The sequence below is a fragment of the Catharus ustulatus genome, chromosome 5, assembly GCF_009819885.2.
Source record: "Catharus ustulatus isolate bCatUst1 chromosome 5, bCatUst1.pri.v2, whole genome shotgun sequence".
Classification (NCBI taxonomy): Eukaryota; Metazoa; Chordata; class Aves; order Passeriformes; family Turdidae; genus Catharus; species Catharus ustulatus.
This window is the reverse complement of record NC_046225.1, coordinates 16,760,447-16,775,174: the sequence shown is the minus strand read 5'-3', so window position 1 is coordinate 16,775,174 and position 14,728 is coordinate 16,760,447. Positions and strand designations below refer to the sequence as shown.

The following is a 14,728-nucleotide window of genomic DNA, read 5'->3' as shown; positions in this document are numbered from 1 at the left end:
ATGGATGCCCTAAGGTATGTAATTTTGAGGCATTTTTGGCTTTCTTCACAGATTTGGTTTTTATTTTTTTGTTATAGCTTGAAGTTTTTATTTTTCTCTTTGTACAGACTTGCTGCTGCATTTCCATGGCTTTTCTTTCCTGTAGTGGAATTTTATTGCAATAAAGAAACAAAAATATTAATTTTTTGGTGCATTTGAAAATCAGTGGATTTACAATTAGGGACAATTAGGAGGTACTCCAATGAGTAAGGAGTCTCCAATGCACCAATGCACACAGATTGCTTGCACTACTCCCATTAACTTGAAAGGGAATGATGGGGAATAGCAGCCATGCACCTTTTTGAAAATTCACTTCTATATTTATATTACCATAAAGCAATCCCAGTGACAGAGCACAGTGGACCAGAGGCTGCAGTTGGTAAAACAAGTCTGTACTACACAGGATTAACTTGGGAACTTTCACCTTGAATTCAAGTAACATCCAATTAAAGAATATAAAGCAAATAAAGTGACAATGGGTTGGCAATACACATGCAGCACATTTACTCTGCACCTTAGCTGTATGCCTGACCATTTTCCTGCACAGTTTGCTCTTCTGCCTCAAAAGCGAATGACAGAAGCTTTAATGATTTTTCAATATTGATCTGACAGCTGGTTCATGAGACCACACTGATAAATGAAATTTATCAGCCATTCAGGTCATTCTTACTTGATGAAGGGTCTGTTATCCTCATAGCTAAAGAATGCATAGACATAAAGACAAGAACACCAACATTAGAAATTTAATGACATAGAGAATAGAGTTTACAGCTAGTTCCCCTCCCTTCTCCCACCAGCCATTACCAAACCAAAGGTGGACTGGCATCAGGTGTGCCTGGAACACACCAGCCAGCCTGGCTTGCTGCCCCAGGGAATTGAAACACAACTGGGAATGCTGGCTTAATGCACAGAAGCAGGCAATGCTAGCTGTGTGCTCCAGCTTCCCCTCCTGGCTACCATCCCACAGCTGTCAATGGACTTTGAAATATCTTTGAAATGTCACGTCTGTCCATGGAGAAGACAAGTTTGGAAACCCCAGGACAGCCACCACAGGTGGCTTTCATGGGTTTGAGTGACCAAACTTCACCATGCCTCCAGCACTCTGCCTGTGGGGCTGGAGTGGGCCACAGGAGTATCTTCATTGCCATTTACTACTGTTCCAAAGTGGAACTTCCAAGTCACCACATTATGCAGCATTCTTGAAGTAAAGGCATCAGGATCTTCTAGATCCCTGGCTGACAAGGCATGGACCTATTTACTATCATTTCATGAGGAAGGGCAAAGAAAGGCAGGGGTGAAAAGCAGCTCACTGCAGTGCTGAAGAAACCAAACTGGATCACTCAGCTCCTGATGCTGTGGGGCACAAGATCAGTCACAGCCATTTTCCTGGGGGAGTCTCCCTGCCCTTCTGGGACAGGCTGTGTGCCTAACCCTGCCTGTGTGGCTGTGGTGTGCAACAAGTGCCAGCCCTCCTCTCCCCACTGACATGAGCTTTAGAGCCTGCCATCCCTCACAGAATCCCCCATGGGTGCCAGAGATGGAGGATGGCTCAATATGTTCATCTCATTACCCCTGTCAACACAGCCAGGGCCAGTCCATCCTGCTGGGACCTCCTTTGGTCAATACTGGCAGCCCTCAGCTCCCCTACAATGCAATAAAATGAAATGAAGATATGAGACAATCTGGAGCTGTCAGCCCAGCAACGTGGGCAGGAGCAGGGCCTGGATTTCTGTTACTGTGTTCACAAGCACGCAGGATTTATAGTAAAGACTTTATATTAAAAAGCAAGTAGTACTAGATTATAGAAGTACAGAATTAGAATTTTTTTTTAGTGTGGCTGTTACTATCCAGATCCTCACAAACTTTTTCAGCAAACCATAATAGCATTTCTTCAAGGCAGCTGAAGGTTCCAATTCATCTGTGTACAGACAAAATGCAGAACTGTAAACTCGGATTCCCTTTGAGCTTGAGGCTAAAACTTCAAAGCAGCTCAGGAGAAAACCAACAAAAAGACCTTATAGCACAGTTTTTACCCTATTTCCAACCTGGATGTGTCTAAGACCCACTGCCCAAAGCAAACAGGTGCCTAAAGAAGTGAGATTTTCAAAGATTCCTAACTCCCAGCTTAATTCTCTACACACAGAGGCCACAGAATTTAGTCTCTTATATCCCTCATGAAATACAATCCTTTTCATTTTACCAACTCAAGTGTTGTAAGAAGCTTAATTCTTGTGTTAGCAACAATTTCTGCAAAAATTACTTCAGAATGTTTAGGGGTTTTTTTACCCCTGGTGAAGTTTGTGAAGCCTATCAGTGCTGCAATAATACTGTGTCATTATCTGCAATACATAAAACCCATCACTTAGACAAGAAAAAAGACTTGGAAGGGCCTCAGTTCCCAGAAAAATGGAGGTGTTGACTGGAAAACTGAGATTATGTTCACTAGTAGTAAAAGCAAGCAATAGCTGAAGCAGAAATTGTTGGAAAATCTAGCCTAGCACAGCCTGAGATGCTGCATCTAAAGTGCTATCTCCAGATTTGGCTAAATTTAATTTAATTTAATAAATTGGATGAATTGGTTAAATTCATCCAATACCTGGCAGTAAGGGATATAGCCCATTGCATTTAAATTATGTGACTCTGCTCCCCCCACAGTTAATGCCAGACTGGCACCCCCAAAGAGGAATTTATCCCTTAAAAGAACAGGTATCTAAGGTAGGCTGGGCTTTGACATTCCCTGAAGAAATGCATTTCTCTACTGACTGCACAGGAAACCTGAATGATGGCTCAGGTGGAGGCTTCATTTTCAAATACCTGCAGGTAAAAAGCTGATCTTTAGTGGCTGCATTATTCATTGAACCTGTGAAGTCTTACCTCACCTCCCTTGTGTTTCTTTGCAGCCCAGATGATGGATAGCGGATGGTCTACCAATCTGTATAAATACCTAATTCATTTTCTAATCTTAAAAAAGCCCTGACTTTACCTTGGGGCAAAGACTTCTTAAGGTTAATTACACATCATGTAAAACTCTTTCAAAATCTTATTTAAGTTAGATGTCTTTCAATTTCCCAGAGTACCTTCTCCTTCAGCGATGAGAAAGGATTGTTCACATTACTTTCTATATTCCTGTGGTATTTCCAGACCAATACTTTTTAAAAAAAGTTGCTAAAATTCGCTACTTATATCCTCATTTAGATGCTTAAGGAATTTCCAAACAAATTCATCCTAAGCTCAGGAACCCCTTTTACACTGCCTATCCTTTTAAAACCCCAAGAAATACCATTTTGTCACAAGGAGGCCAAATTGCTGGGATACACATGGACAGCCCAAAACAGTTACAGACAACCTGGAAGCAAATGCCTTGCATGTACCTACATTAGCAATACTGTGAAATGTTAAATCTCACTTTTTTTGCAGCAGGAAAAGTAAGTCAAGAATTTACCTTCACATGAGGGTTGGTTCTAAAATGCTGCTGAACAGAGGAAGTCTGTTATCAAAAAGCAGCTATTCAGCGCTCATTTAAAAAGAATAATGGCTGGTCTTCTTGTACTTTGAAAAGAGCTGATTTTTAAAGAATTTAGTTTAACAAAATGTAGTTTTGAGCCACATTTAGAGTAAACCTAGGCCTTTAATAAAACCCTACATAACTAATTGACTTTACATATTATAATTTTATGCAACTCTTTACGGTTTAACTTTACTTGACTTGGATTTATCACTCTTTTGACAATTTCAAGTATTTCCCCATCTCTATGATAGCAGGAAAAGGCTCAGTAAGCACACGGACTGATGCCTTGGGCCCCAAAATAACTGTTTGAATAGCAAGGAAAAACACCAAAGTGACCTTTAGTAGCTGTTAGGGGTGATGAAACCCAAATAAAAACAGATGGATGATGTGCCCCCTCAAAAGCATTCAGAAAGACCCATGGAATTAATTCTAACATGGTGCAAATAAAGCAGAGAGGCAGATGTTTCCTGCAGGCAAACAAGAGAGAAATACAAAATAAAGTGTGCTATTGTGTCTCCCCACTGCCTGCTGAAGTAGCAGGGATGTTTTGCTTTCTTTTTCTTTTTTTTTTTTTTTTAATTTCAAGGATTAGAAAAGATTGATTTATTGAAGGAGCTGGAAAGTCCAGCACTCCCCTCATAAAGCAAACGGGTTCATCGTTAATTAGTGAAGGAGCATCTTCATGGTGAGAAAAATCAATAGCAAGCAATAAAAGAGTGCTTAAAGGATTTTGCCTTCGCATTTCGTGACAAAGTTACCACCTGGATGGCATGTAGCCAAATGGTTTCCTAATCTCCTTCCTTAGGCTGCTGGTGTTCATCACACAGCCTTCCAGGCCATCATTTACCAGTCTCATCTTCTGGCTCCTGCTCTGACAGTAGGTGGCCAGTCCCCTCGAGCCATCCGTAACCATCTCGGGGGTCAGTGAGCCTGCCACAGTTTCATCTGCAGGAGAAACTCCTGACTTTACATGATCTGGAGACCTGTAAAGGCTGGGGCTTTACCACCTGGCATAAGGGTAATTTTATATACATTGAAAGCCACAGCCACTTTTGATTCCCACCAGTAGATCTGCAAATATTATTCAGATAAACGAGGCTTACCCTTCCTTGGCCTAATGTGATGCCTAAGCCTATGATCTGGGGAAACCAGTGGCTGGACTTTTCTGCCAAAGGCAGAGCATCATCCCTTTCCACTCAACTCACCCAGGGAAGTCATGTCCTGCTTTCTCAGACTTGTCCTTAATTATTGCAATTGGAAAGAGCCATTCTGTTAAGTTCATCTCATTTTCCATAAGTAATTAATTACCCTCAGAACTGCTTACCCTGTTTATTTCCTTCCTCCTAACTCTGCAAAGGCATGGCACAATTATTCAAGCCACACTGATGTGTAACCACATATCTAATTGTTTCCACACTATATGGATTCAGCAAAGCCTTTAGACACATTTGTATTATCCAAATAGCACCAGCAGGGCTTGCTGACAAAGTGCTTAAAATGTATGGCCTTTTAAAACAATAATCATGATTTATGAGTTCACAGAAAGACTGTAGGTATTTAATATCTTCCAGGAGCCTCTCTCAAATCAATAACCGCTGATTGATTTTTATTTTTTTTTTTAGATTCAGAAAGGATGACACCTGTCAGTGGGAAGATTAGTGCTTTACAATCACCATTCAACATTAACACAACCATCACAAAAACATAGGTAAACAACCAAAACCCCAAACCAAAACAATCAGATATCAACCAAACCCTCCTGTGAAAAACTCAAACAGCAGCAGATTGCAACAAATGAAATCAGATGCTGCCATCAACATCTCTGTGGGAAAAAGGCACACAGACAAAAGTGCACTCTCAGATGTTTTTCCAGCACTGGCAGGGCTTCTGTCTCTGAGGTGCTCATAAACTCAACCCTCGGGCAAAACATTAACGTGCCATACCTTTCCTTGGTAGGAAGCTTGTACGTAGCTCACTTTGTGCCAACTCCAAGTGTTTTTCTGAGTTTTCTTTAGGCTGCCTGTTCAAGTTTGCTCATGCAGAGATGCAGATGAAGGCTATACAGGAGCAGCATTGAGCTAACCAGGGGACAAAAAGCATGATGCCTTCTCACACAGGATCCAGGGAGACCCGAGAGAACTCTTGGCTTGTTCAGCCTTGTAAAGAGGAGGCTGAGGGGAGACCTCACAACTGCAGTTGCAGCTTCCTCTTGAGGGGAAGAGGAGGGATAGGCACTGATCTCTTCTCTGTGGTGACAGTGACAGGACCCAAGGGAATAAGAACAGCCAGAAATTGTGTCGGGGAAGTTTGGATTGGATATCAGAAAAAGGTTCTTCACCCAGAGAGGTGTCAGGCACTGGAACAGGCTCCCCAAGGGAAGCAGTCACAGGACCAACCCTGACAGAGCTCAAGAAGCCTTTGGAAAAAGCCTTTTGAGTGTTCTCCTGTGTAGAACCAGGAGCTGGGCTTCAATGATTCTCAAGATATACTATAAATCTATGACTCTATGGCCATCAGGCTGTGAAGACACGGTCCTCTCTCTAAAGGCCATATGAAACACAGAGATCATGGCCTGAGCTCTGGGACAATGAAAATGAAGGAAGATGTTTCTAATGCCCAGCTCAGTACTCCACTGCTAATATTTAAACTTTGTGGAGGGGCAGGCTTTCTGAAGGAGGAAAAAGCTATTCCTCATTTTTCAAAGTGCCCTGATCATTTGGTTATCAGAACAGAACACTCCTGTTAAGATTTCTGGTGACAGAGAATATGCTGTCTGCAGTCCCAAGCACTGTTTAAACACCCTTACTTCTCATCCAAGTTTATACAGACCCAAACACTGACTCAGGAGCCCTTTTGGTTCCCTAGGATCAGATTATCTCTCTTGGAACAGGAATCCATGGATGATTCCTTTCCAGAAGCCATCTCTGGAGCTGCTGTGCTCTGAGCCTGCTGTCCCCAAAAGTCAGAGGAGCCCAAAAATGCTGCATGTAGCACAGCCGGGTGGGAAGGAGAGATTTTTTCATGCCCTCTTCCAGAACAGCCCATTCAGTTAATATTTCTATCTTGTTAGTAGGGTTGTATTAAAATCTTTAAAGACAGCTCACTCTGTACAGGCACTGTTGTTTTATTTTAGTTACAGGTAATGTCTAGTCAGGAAACGGGCGCATGAAAACTTCCTCTCTACGCCCACTGCTCCTAATAGGGAGTGCTCATGTTGCCAGATTCCAGCCCTTACTCCACAGATCTGAGAACTCTGAAGATAAAGGAATGGACCTTTTGCACCTAGACACTGGGCTGGGCAAGCTGCCATCACTGTACTGTGTCCTCCACAAACCCAGAGGTAATGAAGGATTAAAGTGCTGCTGTCCTGCAAGTCCAGTCCCCTAGGTGAGCCCAGTGCAATATTCAGCTCCAGACCCTTTGTTATCACAAACTACTTCCCAGCTGTAACATTTTATGATTAAAGAACGAAGATCTGGAAACCAAAAGAGAATCTTAAATCTCCATAGAAAAGGCTGGAATAATCCTTATTGTCTCCTATTTTGTTTTGTTTCTAAAATGGCTAGAACAAAGCACAAATTAATCTTCCATCAGTAAAAGCATACCTGCTACAAATTATTCTTCTCCACTGCTAATGTAAGCTCTTCATATCAAAGGAGAAAAAAAAAAATCATGCATTTTGAGAAGTCTAACTCATTCCCCACTGCACCAAACCCAGGATGTTTACTTTCTTCTGCATTTCAATCAGCTGAGTAAATAAAACTAGACTGGTAAACCTCTGCTCCTGCCAGCACAATACCACTGTGTTGAATCAAGGATTTAATTTAAACATTTCTGCAGATGATTTTTGGAAGTTTTATTTAACCTTTGTTTTCAATTTTCTACCTAACTCAGGATTTTTTTATGACTTAAGCAAACCCACAGGACTGAAACAACAAGCTAATCTGGGGGCTGGGATTAGTCATGTCTCTTTAAATAAAATACATATGTTGAAGCACGAAAATGAGCAGATAATCACTTACACCCATACAACATATGGGGAGAGCGAGCTATGGCAACGGCTTTAAAAGAGGCATTTCTTCCAAAGGGGCTTCTCAGTTCTGTGCCTGGTGCTCCCCATCCTTCACCTCCCACAACCTGGCCCAGACACCCTGAAACAGCCCAGACTGGGCTTTGCAAGGTTTTATATAGCAATAATCAAGGTTAAATCTTTACATTTGGCTCCTACTTTTGGCTGTTAAGTTGTGCATTCTTAGATTTATTTCTTGCAAGCCTTTGAGCAAGAGACTTCTATGGAAAAAAAAAAAAACAACCCAAAATAGAGGAGTACGGTGTGAGTTTTGTTTCCACTCAGAAACTTGAGAGAACACATACATTTTTGTTTAGTCATCACATTAGGGCTCTGTGCCTTTAGCTGTGGACCATTGGAAATTTCCATGGCAGCCAGCAAGCTGAGGAAGGCTCATTGTGGTCATTTGAGGATTGATTTCTGAAGGCTGCAATGCTGGACATTTCTGCTTCATCCCCATTAATGGGATTTCAGCATGTGTTCTTGTGAATCCAGTCACAATGCCATTGTGGAAGATGGGATGGGAGCAGGTTTCCACAAGAGGAAGAAAACTGCAGCAGAACCACAGTGACTAATGCCAGGATTCAACTATCTCAAGGTCCCTAATTAACAGTGCGTCTTTAGCAACAAAAGGTGCTCCCAGCTAAGATCCCAGGCCTCCCTCTCTGAAGGAAAGAAAATCAAGTTTCCAGAATGACCTTCAGGTGAGTTTCTACTGCACTAGATGAGTTTTCCCAACAAAGCCAGGACTACAGCCTCACACTCTTTGAAGGGGTCCCCACATGTTGCACTTTCTAAAGAGCATCCAGGTGGCCTATGGCACAACCCAAGCTATACACTGACTAAAACAATAACACAATAAAACTGGACAAAAAGGGAAACAAACTGGCAAAGCCCTTTGCCTCTTGCCTTCTTTCTTGTGGGTCGGCAACTGTGCTTGGCAGCTACAGCTGATGTGTTGCTCTTCCAAAGTAAACAAAATAAAATCTTGTTGCCACATACTACAGCACAGAAGAATGTCAGGAAGTCTGGTCTGGGGAAACACTAACAGACTCAACCACAGCCAGGCAGCACCAGGGAGAGAAGGGATGGGAACTTCAAAGGAAATGTTTTGTCTGTAAGGAAGAGAGAATGATGGCTTCTGGTGGCTGCTGAGAGATCCTCTCCCCTCCAGCCATTTGGAAAAGTCCACTGCAACTTCAGGTGCAGCAGCTGCTGGCCCCCATGATGAACCCTCTTCATCTGCTTGTAGGATGTGCCTTTTGTTAGCTAAACTGCTCTCCCCTCCCAATTTTCCAGCAGTTTTCCACGTTGTTAACTAATGAGCCTCACAGAGTGTACAACTGAGAGCTTGCAGCAAAGACAAGAGCTCAGACTTCACGAGATATCCTCAAGAGCACATCTGGATTACCATCAGTGCAGCTCTTCTTTCTTTCACTATATCCACGATGATTTGAATGAGCAATATTTAAACGGCTGTAGAACAAGCAAAAACTGCGCTGCCACACAATGCAAAGGCACTTGAGGAGGGGCCTCGTCTGAAACCCTGTTTTGCAGAGGGAACGGTGGTTAAGCATCTGGAAACGTGGATGGCTTGTTGTGCTGCAGCATCTGGCATGGGCTGGATGGAAACCTGGAGTGCAAGCTGCCACAGTACACTGCTGACCACCTGGAAAGGAGTTGATGGATGGATGGAACCGTGCTGGACTATTCACATGTAATGTATTTTCCATTGTCACATAAGGCTTCCTACAGGAATCTGAATATGAAAAAGATTCAGGGTAGTCTTGTCTGCGACAGTCTGAGGCATTTTGCACATCTAACATCTTCCTGGCACAATGGAAAAGCACAGAGGAGAGACTCTGAGCTGCTCGGCTCCAGAAATCACTCCACACAGCAGCAACCTCCGGTAAAACAGCCTCACAGCTGCTCTAAAGAATTCCAGCTGGTAACACATCCTCATGAGGAGCCATCTGCTAGCAAGAGTGCATCAATACTGTGCTGATATGCCTACAGTCTCCACCCCATAGGCTACAGGTGCAAGCAGCACAGCAGGCTTTCGCCATCCAAAAAGCTTACGTAGTCCCTGGCTTGGAAGATGTGCCTTCCCTGCAAGCTCTTAAGGGCTGGGGGAATCAATCTTCCAAAACAACGCCTTCCTGGGTACATTTGTTGACAGCAAATTATTTTGTGCTCAAGAGCCTTTTTGAGCACCCTTTGCATCCCACTTTTAGCCTCAGATGGGCCAGGAGCGAGGTACGAATGATGTGCGCGGAGCTGCTGAGCACTAAACAATGCTCCTCCCTGTCCATCTCTGCTCACCTGGGTTTGCCAACAAGCCACACGCAGATGAAAGAGCAATGGCCACAGTGGACTTCAAGCACCCAGAAAAAGCCATTGTAAAAGGCTGGGAAGGAAAATCTCCATCTAGCCTGTGTTTGGGGAGGCACAGTGAGAAGCTACACACACCACACCAGAGGCAGCTGTTTGGACATTCTTGTCTGTGTCACTTCATACTAAAGAGAACTTTAAAGGCCAGAAAAGATCCCCACTCCTTAAATTTTATTTTTTTTGTATCCTTAAAATTTCTGTGTAAATATACTGAAGGAAGACACCAAGCAGAACTCTTTTATAAGTGCCTAGGTAAAAGCATGCTACTTTTGGGGATGGTACCTGTTATGAAAGGAAGCCAATGTCTTCTTGGCATCAATGGCAGGCACAGAAACTCTTGCAGCTCTGAACAACACATCCCACACACACAGATTCATATCTTTTCCTGGCTACAAGCCTCAAAAGCAGGACTAGAGCATGAATTGGGCACAACCCACTGAATCAGCTCAGTACCAACCTGCCATATAGGGAGGATGCCACTGGCACAGGGGGAAGGACCCACATATGTGGTTACCCTAATTACCTCTTTAAAGGGCTGGGCTAAGCCAGAAAAGTTTACAAGGACAAAAATAAAACCTGCTCTGTACTCATCAAATCTCTTGCTGGGCAACCTCTGGGTAACCAGTGCCCCACCACAGGAATGTCACAATCTCCCATGCTGGCACAATAATCCAGGGACTGTTCCTGAAGGTTAGGGAAGTTTATTTTTACAACTTTGCACAGTGCCTACAAATCTATCAGCCACATAACATCTGGTTCAGGCACTGCCCTTTGAATGGCTTTTCTGTTGGTGCAGTAATTAAAGGTATCCCAGGTGACACCTGATCCCTTATCAAGTTCATTAATTTAAGTGGAGTTATTTGGCTCTCTATTTTCTATACTTCATAATGTATTTCTAACCTTTAAAGTGACATAGGCAAGGACCAGATTGCAGGGGCGCTTATTAACAGCCTATTAAAATATTTTATGGCCTTTATTTTTACGTTGCCATAGGGAATCAAGTATTTTGCTGTTGTTAAACAGGCTCAGGATTTATGTTGCGAGAGCTTCAGCACAGCCGAACACAGGGTAATGCTAGGAAATGAGCTGGGAGAACAAACTCTCATTCAGCTCTCCATGTGCTGTAAAGCTGTCACATGCAGATGGCAGCAAGGGGCCCTCCAATGCAGGCCTTTGGTTTGGTTTGTTTCATTAAATATAAACTGATACAACAAGACACAAGACTCTGGGACCTGGGTGCCTTTTTACTAACCCTGTAGACCCAAGGAGGGAAGCCCAGAAAGGATCTTTGTGGTCCCCTGTGAAACAAGATGTTCTGTGGCTTTTTATTCCAGAGATGCTGTAACACATCCACATTTTGCAACTGATTTAGAGCCAATGACTGTGCAGGAAGACCATTCTCTTACTTGCAACAAGACTATGATTGAATATAGAAGACAACTATAATCTTCATGAAAAATTTTCTAGAGATTGCAAGCCCCTTGCTTCCCTAGGAAACCTCCCTCCAAGGTGAATTCCCCTCTCTGTTACAAATCTGCACTTCCTCCTAACTCAAGCACATCCAACACTGAGACAACACATGTCTTGAATTTAGAGACTTAATGATGTCCTGCTTAGGTATTCAGAAATTACAATCAAGTCTGTTCTGAAATGCTTGGTTTGATAAACTTCCTAGGGTGAGCCTGGGGTCTTCCCGAGTTTATGTTATGTTGCTCTTATTTTCTCAAGCATAAAAAGCAATTTGTAATGAAGCAACACATTTGGAAGAGTATCAGCAACATATTTAAAAGTATTTTAATTGCCTGTGTTTTCAAAACGTTTTAATGAAGTCAAATCAGGAATAAACACTCATCTGCCAAAGAACCTATAAAATATTTTACAATGACATTATAATTGATGCAACTGGTTGTATAAATTCCTGGCATTTTAAACAAAGATACTAGAGATTAGCTCAAGAAGATTATTCAGTAGGCATTTCTTATTTCTGCTTTAATTGCAAGGGTTTTGTTGTTTTTTCTTCCCAATTTTTAATTTAAATGTCATACTGTAAGATGATTTTGTGTGGGTAATCTTAAAGAGACTGTTCTCAGCGAGCAGTGCCTTAGCACTAATGCATGACAAGTAGCCATATTAATAAATGTTATTAAATGTACCATGCCTTTAATGCCTCATCCAAGACCAAATGACAGACTATCTTTCTAGGATCAATCCTGAACATCCAGGAGGGATTTCTCCTCTAATTTAATTTTATAGCAGAGGGATGTCAGGAGAAATTGAGGCTCCCTGCAGAGCAGACTCCCCACAACCTGGGCAAATAAGGGCTCTGGGGGTTTCTGAGCTCACTGGGGTCTCCTGCATTGGTGCAGACTCCAGTTCCCTTTCCTCCCAATCCTCGAGGGAGGAGCTGCACCTCAGAAACTAAAACTTCACCCAAAGGACCACACCAAGTCGTGGCACACCAATGGCACTGTGAGCCTTGCCTGCCGAAAAAGGGGGGCCCTGACCTGGTTTAAATGAAAGCTGTACCCACAAGAGTGGCTCAGCAGTAAGAACAACAGCCTTGCTGAGAGCTGCCTTGCAACTGTGCAATTCACACATCCTCTAACAAGCTCCCCTTGCGCCTCTTCTCCCTTTCCTATCACGAAAGAGAGAGCAGAACCCACTTGAAACCAAGCTGCACCACGCGCTCCTTTCCTGGGTGAGCAGTAAAGCGCTGACTCCCAACAATTTCCTCCTCCTGAAGCTCATTAGATGGTTTTATTAATTAGCAGGCTCCCAATCTTAAAATGCGCTGCACCTGAAATCTCGCTTGTGTTTTTGAGGAGAGTAATTAAAGCCAGAGGTAGTTGAATAAACAGGCACTGACAGAGACTAATACTCTATCAATATAATGAAGCAGCTTGCTAGACAGTAAGATGCCCAGGCTCAGATGTTAACCCAGTACAAGGACAAAACATGCTTTGGCTGGCAAACACATCCACCCGCTGATGTGGGCACCTCCAGGCAAATCCTTGATAACTTTGCTGAAAGCAATCAGACTCTGGGGGAGAATTTGGGTCATGGAATCTGTCAGGGGCCAAAACAAACAGAAAACAAGTAAGGCAGCCGCCCTCAGAGCACACAGAAGTAGTAATAATCAACAGTTTCAACACCTTCCCTGTAGAGACTGCAATAATTAGCTGGTAATTATTGGGCACGATTTCCTTTACATCGACTAGAAGGTTACCTGCTTCAAGGACAGAAAATGTAGCTTTGCAAAAATTGAATGGAAAATGCCAACAATGGTAGCCAAATCCCAGTACAGTGCTTCATCATCAGCCACTTGGTATCTTTTTAGAAACCACTCTGCAGTGCCACAGCTCAAGGTACTATCCCTGGATAGCACTGCTGCTGGCAGAGCTGGTTCCCCTGTTTTGCTCCTCAGAGGAATGAGGGAATAAACAGCAAAAGACAGAAACAGGCAGAGAAAAACCACTTACTTGATATTGTCAAGACATCCAGATTCAGGTTTCAGTATGGCAGTATGATGAAACATTTTATATAGAGCAATCCCAAGGAAGATGACGTTAAGCTGCAATGGAGGGGGAAGAAAAAAAAAAGGATTATGTGACACAGCACATGATGGGGAGAAAGTCAGCTCCTTCTCTATAACAGATGGGTTACTGTAGGAAATTAGCTCACAGTCCAGCTTAATAATGACAGAATCACAGAAAATTTCTAAGCATTTTATAAGGTGACCTCGCCTGTAGATTACAGGACTGGTGATGCCACAGCCTTACCAGAGCTGTGGCACTGTTGATACAAGGCTGGCTCTAGCCTCAACTGTAGTGCTTCAAACAGCATTATGGAAAATTAAAAATACTTGCTGTAAGGGCTTTTCTGTGTCTGAGAGGTGTACAGTTGTGAAAAGTCAGTCCAAGCATCTTACTTAGCACCCCCATTGTAATGAAGCATAAAAGCATCTTTTTCTGTGAATACACCTTCGAAACACATTGTAATGGGGCAGATGGGCAGGGAAATCACAGCTGATGCTTAGCACAATGCAAAGTTGAAAAACAAAAAGAAAAAATGGTTTGATGTGTTCTGTAAAATATGGTATGGTGTTTCCATGCCTCAGTGTTCACAAGGCGGCCGATTCCTGGAAAGGAGTTTCCCAAAATCCCAGTCTAGGACTTGGGACATAATCAAAAAGGGAAGAGATCTTTTTATGAATGAATTGCTTAAGAGAAAAAAACCCCCAAGAGTTGTAGTTGGTGGCATGGCCCCTTTCCTGATGTGGAAGGTTGCTGAAATGGCTCCCAAGTTGCAGGAGAAGCAGAAGAAGCAGAGACAATGTCTGCATTGAGGTGAGAGGGCCTGGTTTTCTGTGCTAGCCAAACTGTAGTCTAGTCAAAACAAAGGTTGGTTTATTTAAGCCAGATTGTAGCGATTAAAGTATAAGAAAACTCCAGCTGTCCCTAAAGTTGGGTTCTCTACCTTGTTGCTGTGTTAGCTGATATACCGGCAATGTGCTAAACATGAAGTCACATGAGTTTCAACTTCTGTTGGTTAGGAAAAACCCTCAAACTTCTTTTCCAGTTTGTGGTTTTGGTTTTTTTTGCTTGGTTTTTTGATTTTTTTTGTTTTGTTTTGTTTTGTTTTTGCATTAGCAATGCAAAACTTCACTCTGGAATTCAAAATGGTTGTGAGCAGTGAGTGGCATCGAAGTAGTTTGGCACTTC

General features: G+C 42.8%; 1 protein-coding gene across 19 annotated transcripts in view; it reads right to left on the bottom strand.

Annotated features, from left to right (window-relative positions):
- Positions 1 to 14,728, bottom strand: part of ADGRL3 (adhesion G protein-coupled receptor L3) — a 489,413-nt gene that overhangs the window by 42,052 nt on the left and 432,633 nt on the right. For 13 of the 19 annotated variants that reach the window (XM_033059584.1, XM_033059589.1, XM_033059570.1 and 10 more), the window contains 2 exons: positions 13,487 to 13,578; positions 710 to 736 (listed from right to left, as the gene is read on the bottom strand). In XM_033059584.1, coding sequence (XP_032915475.1) covers positions 710 to 736; positions 13,487 to 13,578 — 119 coding nt within the window. The remainder of the gene's footprint in view (positions 1 to 709; positions 737 to 13,486; positions 13,579 to 14,728) is intronic. The other 6 variants (XM_033059576.1, XM_033059577.1, XM_033059580.1 and 3 more) reach the window with 1 other exon arrangement.